The sequence below is a fragment of the Solanum tuberosum genome, unplaced genomic scaffold, assembly GCF_000226075.1.
Source record: "Solanum tuberosum cultivar DM 1-3 516 R44 unplaced genomic scaffold, SolTub_3.0 scf00053, whole genome shotgun sequence".
NCBI classification, from domain to species: Eukaryota; Viridiplantae; Streptophyta; class Magnoliopsida; order Solanales; family Solanaceae; genus Solanum; species Solanum tuberosum.
The window spans coordinates 382,004-390,676 of NW_006238979.1; the positions used below are offsets into that span (position 1 = coordinate 382,004).

General features: G+C 34.7%; 1 protein-coding gene across 8 annotated transcripts in view; it reads right to left on the minus strand.

Moving 5' to 3' along the window:
- The window catches only part of LOC102593102 (mediator of RNA polymerase II transcription subunit 19a-like), a 10,056-nt gene extending 2,380 nt beyond the window's left edge, over positions 1 to 7,676 (minus strand). The window contains exons 1-7 of one of the 8 annotated variants that reach the window (XR_001473104.1): positions 7,457 to 7,675; positions 5,702 to 5,768; positions 4,586 to 4,875; positions 4,267 to 4,494; positions 3,187 to 3,246; positions 2,760 to 2,798; positions 379 to 688 (exon numbers count right to left, since the gene is read on the minus strand). Coding sequence is in view for 6 of the 8 variants with exons in the window: in XM_006344280.2 (XP_006344342.1) it covers positions 2,748 to 2,798; positions 3,187 to 3,246; positions 4,267 to 4,494; positions 4,586 to 4,875; positions 5,702 to 5,732 (660 nt within the window). In the remaining 2 variants the exon portion in view is untranslated. Of the gene's footprint in view, positions 1 to 378; positions 689 to 1,273; positions 2,799 to 3,186; positions 3,247 to 4,266; positions 4,495 to 4,585; positions 4,876 to 5,701; positions 5,769 to 6,194; positions 6,285 to 6,561; positions 6,658 to 7,456 lie in introns of those variants that run through there. The other 7 variants (XR_001473103.1, XM_015307330.1, XM_015307327.1 and 4 more) reach the window with 7 other exon arrangements.
- Positions 7,677 to 8,673: the final 997 nt, after the last annotated feature.

Consider the following 8,673-nt stretch of genomic DNA (forward strand, 5'->3'; position numbering starts at 1 on the left):
AAACCCCCACCCACCCACCCACCACCCACCAAAAATGAAGCTAAAACCTATCATTGAAATATTACACACTCCAGGCACAAAAAGATCAAAGACTTGGTTCCCAAATTAGACCCTTATAACAACTGTAAAGTCATTAGGTAGCATGCAAAAAGATAATTTATTTATAGATGCTTCCAAATAGAAACATGCATTCAGCATTAAATGGCATATATTCTAAATGGAAATAATACCAGTTCAAAGGTGAAAATTCAGATTGGTGCAGAGACTGGCTTCAAGAGGAAGCGAAACAAGCATTCAACAACTGACATATGTTGCAGATATAGAGAAATAAGTTTTAATATCACTAGGATTAGATACACAGATGTTCACTATGGATACCTGTTAAAAGTGAAAATTCAGAATGGTGCAGAGACTGAACAGAAAGCTGCTTTATCAAATCCAACCATTTAATATTTACTTGTCGAAGCACTGTCCAAACTGTGTCTTGTTTAACCTTTCTACAACACCTTAAATACAAAATTCCAGAAACTGAGCAGGTAGCTGCTTTTCTTAAGCCAAAATGTGCAGTTTTGGAGTCCCTTCAGGGACATCTGAAAACATAAGTGCATCTTCTGTTGGAAGTGCATTGTTCAATATCATATGCTGAAGTACTCTTCTAGTTGTGTCTTGCTTAGCCTTTCTACAATAACTGAAAACAAATTATACATTACCATCTTCGTTTTTTTCTTATCACAGCTCCAGTTCTAAAAATAAATACACAATCAGGGAGAGGAGAGAAAGAGAGAAAAATATGTGATGGTAGTTGCTGGCATTTGATTTTCAGATTAGCAGTCAAAGGACTACCTACATTTGCACTCAAGGGAGTGCATACTAGGCTGCTACAAACACTTTTGATGCAACATTAACATTCTTGTGGAGAAATAAAGTATAAGTAGTGCGCTCCTCTTTTATCCCAAAAAAGGAATTCTAAAACATATGCAAGTACATGGACCATATAAATAAGAAACGGTCCATGCGATTATAAAGCTCTGCAGACTGCCAGGCAAATTCTTTTCCTTATGGGATCCTTCCTCACACAATTTTTCGGAAGGAGCAAAATACTTGCCAACTGGTTACACAGAACTAGTCTTAACAATTAGTAAAATATATACAGGGTTTTCTTAACATTGAGATGCAATGCAAGTTTATACTGTGAAGTCAAGTTCCTGCTTCTAATACTCGATAAGGGAACATGGATTTTCAGATATCCTTATTTTCCTTTTTCCCTTTTGTCCCTTCTTCTCTTTTTCCTTCTGATACTGTTCTTCTCTTTTCTTGTCTAGAGAACAAAAGTAGGGAGGAATAATACAAAAATAAGGAAAAATAGGTCAAACCGTCAGACTTCAATTAAGTGACACTAGAAACTTCGTAATAAAGCTGAATCTGTTTACATCAGTTTTTTTTTTAATCAAGGCCTACATCAGTATTTATTTTAAATGGCAACTCTACCAACCAAAAAGTGAACAGATTTACCAATAAATTTGGACATATTCAAATTGATGTTTTTATGCACCCAGGTACTTGAGCCCATCATCGCCCCTGTTGGTTGGCTACTTAAACTTCCACCTTGTTGGTGGGGGTTCGATTCCCCACCTTGTAATCCCCTTTCCCTCTATTCTATATAATTAAAAACAAATTAAGAAAAGGGTGCTTGAGCAAAAAGTTAGACAATCTGCTCATGCAATTCCTTCACAGAGCATCCAGTTTCCACTCTCTCACTCACCTACAAATATGTCCAAAAGGAACAACTATCATACTGCAAATTCACAGAGCCATTCTGCCTAAGCATTATTTAAGTTGGATAAAATACAAATACCCAGATGCTTGGTCAGTTGATATACTCCATTTTACACGGTCAAGAACATCCTCTGTGGATCGAAGTTTTTAGTGACACAACTAAGAATCTTATGTATATTTAACCCTTATATGAGAGAATATTCTATAATAATTGGAAACCAAGAGCTAAGGAATCACACAGAATTGATTGCTTGTATTGCCAATATGGCTAAGAAGTTTCAATCCTTTCCAACTAACCTTTGCCAACTTTAACCTTTTATCCTCTAGTTTACATGTACGGCAAGGTAGACAAATATGATTATTTTACACCTCAGCTTAGTATAGAGTCAGGCATTGGGATAATATGCATGTTGAGTTCTGCCACAACTTGTCAAATATTTCTCTTACCACAACCATATTTTGACCGATTGATGTTTTTAAGATTTAATCTATTGAGATGATATACTACTTAGCATTTTAAAGAAGGAACATGTATCTAGATATAAATACTAAAGATAAATTTATCTGGCTTTTAAGGAGGAGAAATACTAATTTAGATGCCTAACGGAAGCACAGAAAGTATACCTGATTCTTCATATGCTGCTCCCTTAACACAGTAAAGATAGTTAATGTGTTTGTTAGTTGACTTGGTAATTTCAGAAAACGAAAACAAATTACCACTATAAAAAGCAAAATCACATATGCACAAAGAGTGGTGCAATCTGACTAAACTGTGAACTCAATGGAACAATCTTACCAGTGTGGAAAATATAAGATTAAAGCAACAGGGCAAGCCACTAAGTTCTTCAATTAATGGGATATAGCGTGACATTAACTTCTGTACCTCTGATTTTTCACAATACTAAGTAAAGGGTCCCTCCAACAATTGCAAAGTCTGAGGATAAAACAAATGATAGAACCACACACATATTTCAGCCTGCTACCTTTATTGCACCAATCTCATCAATCTTTGAACTCTTGTGCTGCAATATTTCAGCATGTGAATACGGCAGAGTTAGAAAAAGATGAAGATAAAAGTACCAATGTAAGATCACCTATGTAACTTGTTCAGAACAATAAACTTGAAACTTTCTGGATACTTGCTTGGTTAAGTTCTTCATAAAAGTTTCCGACAAGAAAGTTCTGGGTTACTTTTTGAAAAAAATAGAAATATTCAAATCAAAAGACACGCAACTTCAACTTGAAAAAAAAAGGTACTACATTTATCCAGACATCTTTCTCGCAAAAATGTTTCCTCAAAAATATTTCTCCAAGGAAAACACTAAAAGGAAGTTGTTCAAACACCACTTTAAAGTTTGCAAACATACCAAAGATAAAGGAACATATGAATTCAAAATTATTCAGTTCTACCTTGCTTCTCTTGTGTTTGTGAACATCATTAAGTTCCTCCTCTCCATCATGCTTCCTTTTCTGGGAACAATGAAAATATCATAATCAGTCAACACTTTCAATACTGTGAAGTACCATTGTTGCTTCTGGCTGAAGTCCTAAACTCCAGCAAAAATTGGTGATTTTCAAAAAACAACTCAAGTAGACGGTAGATAAGCATCAATAGAACAAGAACTTACATTGGAAAGGGAAAAAAACCAAGGTTTGCAAATAGAAGTTTACAACGTCAACCTAGTCTCATCTAATTCAGTGCTAATACATGCTGGCAGATGCTTTGACAATGGTGCCAACTCTATTCACAAGATTTTTGTTTTGTTTTAGGTGTAGACTGGGATATGTAAATGAGGTGGAAATAGTGCTATAGGTTTTAGAATCAGTTTGGGGCTAGCTAAGGCTGTCTTTTGTTTTTGAAATTCCCCTACTGATATTAAACAGCTAACACAGTTGTTGTGCTGTATCATTTGTAAAATTTTACCTTACCTTCTCAAAAAATGAGATTAACAAATTCAAAGTTCAGGTTACTGCAAATGGGTCAGAAGAGAGAGATAGCTTGAGCTGTATCAAAGCTACAGCAGCAAGAAAGAGATTTATGCTGATGTCGAAGTACCTTAATAAGCTAAACATAGAGCAAACTAAACCTTTTGCCTTATTAACTAAAAAGTCAAGCAACAGAGCATTTCAAAGGGTCCAGGTTGCATTTTTCAAGAAAGGTAAACTTTTATTTCCTTGACTTTTTCTCCCTGCAATCCAATAAAGGCAACTGACAACAGGAAAGAATAACAAACTCGATAGAATTGTATGATCCAGTGAAATTTAAGGAAGGGTAACGTTCAGCAAAGTTCTACTATCACATGACAAATATTTCAGCAGCTTTGGAGTTTGGACAGTTCTATTAAGAAAAGACAATATTAGCAAATTAATTTGAAAGAGCTGTTCTTTAAACCAGTCATCTGAACTTCTTCATACCAAAAAAGCAGATGATATATTTAGTAAGAATCAACATACTGCACCAATTGTCTCAAGGTTTTGCTAGTAGCAGACCTTCTCGTGATGTTTCTTCGAAAGATCAGCACCAGAATCATGATGAACACTTTTATCTCTCTTTTTGTCTTTATCCTTGTCTTTACTTCGATCTTTATGACGATGTTTGTGCTTCTTATGCTCTTTGTCCTTCTCCTTGTCCTTATCTTTGTGCTTTTTATGCTTCTTCTCCTTGTCTTTCGACTCACTTTTGGATTTTCCAGCTACAGTAGGGATGCCTTTCTCAGACTATAAAACAGAAGAAGTTATAGCATTACCTAAAAAACACTTAACTAAAATGGATTGTTGTCACTTAAGTTTCAATCAGTAGATTTCTTACAGGAGGCAGATCCACTGGAGCCGCTTCACGTAGTCGAAAAACTTCACCAAGAACATCTAGGTCAAATGGCTGGATGCGTGAACTCGTCTCTCTTGACAAGGAAGTATCCTGTATAAGCTGATCCAACTGCATCCCTTCCCCTTTCCTAATTTCTGTGTCCCCGACCACATTGTGAAGATAGTGGGTATCTGAAATAGACAACGGAAGTGACCTCTTGCAGAAGAACTCCTGATGAGGCAACAATTTGAAGTGACTAATAAGATCCACAGCACCTGTAAGTTCTCTGGGCCCTGGTTGTGCATTTTGACCAAACCAAAACAGTTATAAACTAAAGATCTCTTGATTAAAAATAGCAGGCATTCTAAAGATAACCATATCAGAGTCTGATGATGGATTAAAACTCAACTCTGATATGGTTATCAAAAAGATCACCATATCAGAGTATGAATTTCAATCCATCATCTGAGACATCAAGAGATAAATCCAAGCACTTCGAGAAAACCCATAAGCTTTTGTTTTTAGACAAGTAAAAGAAATCCCATATTCTTCAGTAGTCCAGTAATCTTTACAACACCTCACACGTGAACAAAATATCAATTCCCTTTGTCAAGATTTAATCAATTTTGGCTTATAATAGTCGCAACGATCAAAAGTCAAAGAATTATAATCTGACAGCTAACACCATCCAGGTGATGAAGGAAAATGCTTGAGAATACATTGTTTTGTGATGACAAACTTTTACAAAAACCCATTCTATAATAAACAATTATGCCACATGTAAGGCCCCAGAGATATAACATAGCATCAATAGTCCTTTTCTTTTCTCCAAAATGAACCATGAATCCTTTGGATGCAGAAACCACACAAAAATGAGAAGGCAGTAAAAGATGACTTTTACATCCTGAAAGAGATAACTGCCACAAAACAAGGATTGCAAGGGAAAATAAATCAGCCAGCTGCACATTTGAGCAAAAACCTGATGAAATGAAATTCATTTTACTGTAAAACAGAAGCTAGTTATGCATATAACTAGCTTCTATAGGGAACCATGCAAAAGGACTGTAGTTTACTAGTTCTGTTTCAAAGGGAAAAAGCAAAACATTATAAGGGTCTTACCTCTTCCAAATCTCTTGTTATCAGGATCCATTAATTAGTAACAAGTATGTGAGTACAGCATTATCTCCTGGAAAATATCAATAGGTTAGAATAGGTCCATATCTTTCTAGGCAACGGTCAGAGTACAGCACTGGAACTAAAACAGAATGGATAGTATAAGCAGAAACTACAAGATGTAAAGAGTAATATTGAGACCACCACAAAGAACAAGGAAGTATTAAAAGATGGAGGATGGTCACTGCTTGCACATTTGGTGGACAATTTGGAAAGGAAGGAACTCTAGATGCTTTGAGAACAGCAGCCACAGAGTGCAGAAAATTAAACTTAACTGCATTAAGCTCTTATGTTTTTGGTGAAACTAGAAACACCCTGAGGATACACACATTACGTTCCTGTCAAAACAGTAGAATGGTTTTGCTCTCTTTTGCTCACTTGTATATATTGTTCCAGTACAACTCATGTATTGTTTTTTGTCTAATATATACATGTTTACCTTCTCAAAAAAAAGAGCTCATCAACCTTTTTTTTACCTGGTCCAAAAATAAGCTACCTGATGCCCTCATTTTGCATAAGCTCTCCTGGTCTAACAAAACCAAAATATGAAGCATCGGAAAAAAGAATGTGCCAAAACAAAGCTATATCCAGAACAAAATTACAACATTTTTGGGTGAACTTAATAGAAAATTCAGAATGTGGGTTCACACAGAGATACACTCATATTTTCAATTTCTAAAGCTCCACCTTCCAGGAGGGTTGGCAAGTCTTAGAGTGGACATGCACAGATACTTCCAAAAGGACATGGAATGAAATAAAACTAAGAAAACAAAATCTATTAAGAAATGAAGTAGGCAAAAAGTTACTCAATGTTCAGCACTATGCTTTCACAAGATGTAGAAGGTTCTTTCACTTTTAGGTAAGTAAGGAGGCAAGTCGTACTTAAGCAATGATGTCCACATCTGTGATGACAAGGCAGAAGAAATAGATGAAAAAAGGAAGTGATACATAATGTTTAATCAGATTGTTAATGGGGATCCCAAAAAGAGGAGAAAATAAGAGAAAAAACTACTTGTCTTTAGTAGACAATGACAACAGGAATTGCAAACACCAAGACATCAAACTTTTATACAAAACTAACGATAACATAGTTTCCGATAGGAAAAGTCTAGTAAGTCTATTTTTTTCATTTTTAACAAGTAGATACCACATCCCCTAAGCAGCAGAAGTACATGATAAAATATTTTATCCTAAGCTTGAAATATGCATCTTATCTAAACATGCAAAAATGGAGACCCCACTAAACAACTAACAACAGTAGGCTTCTTTCACCATGCAATGCAAGAAATTGATTTTCATTTACACTCTGTTCTTTCTGCTTTCCTTTTTTACAGCTAACAGCAATTGTATGATTACTCATTCAGCAAAATCTCATACTCAGAAACTTCAATTAGCTACAGTCCCACTATTACATTTTTAGAGATTCATTGTGTCTGTCAAGAAATAGCAGACTATGAGGCCAAGCTCAACATTTTTAGAAAGTTAGTTGAGAAATGCAACAAGACCAAGTTTTGAGCATAGCAATCACAGTAGTGCCCAAGTTACCAGAAGAATCGAACTGCGAGTACCACCGAGAGTAGGCGCTACCCTCAAAATCAATACATTAAAAGCAGAATCAAACCTCTAGTCATTTCCCTCATGAATGAAACATGTTGATCTGAGTATTTGAACAAAATTAGGAAATAGGGAAAAGGAGCTTACTCGCTGAAACAGAGAGATCGAGTTAATTTTGGAATCCGTGAAAGCACCAAAGTCGTCAGGAATTCAAACTTAGGAATTAGGGTTTAGCAATTGACCAAAGGCTTCGTCTTCGAATTAGTATTTGGTTGAACTGAAATAAACCCTAATTCCGATTGGCGATTGGAAAACGGAATTGATGTTCTGACTTTCCTTGTTATGATGTACTGTCAATCTTATTAGTACTATTATTTTATTTATTGTATTCTGACGTTAATTGTCCCTCATCTGGTTATATCCTCGAGGGAGCTTTCCGTCATTTCAAATGACACTAATCTAGGAAAGGAGGAAAAACAAACCCATGTCTTTTCTGTTTGTTTTTTTTCTAATAATATAAATTGATGCCATAATTTTAAATTTCTAAGGATTATTGAATTTTAATATTAAGAATTAAATTATTATTTTTACAAAAAGTATTTGAATTACTCACATCAATTAAAATCTAAAGCAAAGATGAAAATGTTTATAAAACAGAACATTCGGACCTATATATGATATAATCGTAAAGGTTAGCTCGTGTGACACTATTAATGCATAATCTCTTGTTTGAAGATCCTTATGACGCAATCATATTTTTGATAGATATATTCTACAAAGTGTGTGTATCACTTGCAATATAAGTTGATCAGTGAAAGTGATTATATATATGATTACAATTTTACTTTCAAACTCTTTTAACTTTTTATTGAACCTTCTGGATAATCTAAAGAAATTTAATTGATGTTTTAAAAAGAACATTTATATTCTAGTTATTTTATGTTTCACGTATAGTATTTTAATCATCTTTTATTATTGATTTTATCTCTTGGCGAGCTTAATGTTATGTTCTTAATGTATATGATTAAAATGAAAAAAAATTGAAGTTAAAATGTAACACCCCGACTTTTCAAAACGTCTAAATTAACTCGTATCTTCATGGAAAGACAAGGAGGGTGAGTAATAATTAAAAATGATGTGTTATGTGATATTTTAAGTGTTCAAGTGTGGTATCTCAAGTTTTGAAGTTAGGTAAGTGACAAAATAAAAGTTGGCGAAAGTTACCGTAAATTCCTTTTTAAAGATTTATCTGAAATTTGAGTCAAATGTCCCGGACTTTTTCTCTCAATCTATTAAGAGTTATGGTCTCCGCGAGAAATGAAATCGAAGGTCTACGAGTCTAGTTTCCAACGCATCAAACCGTT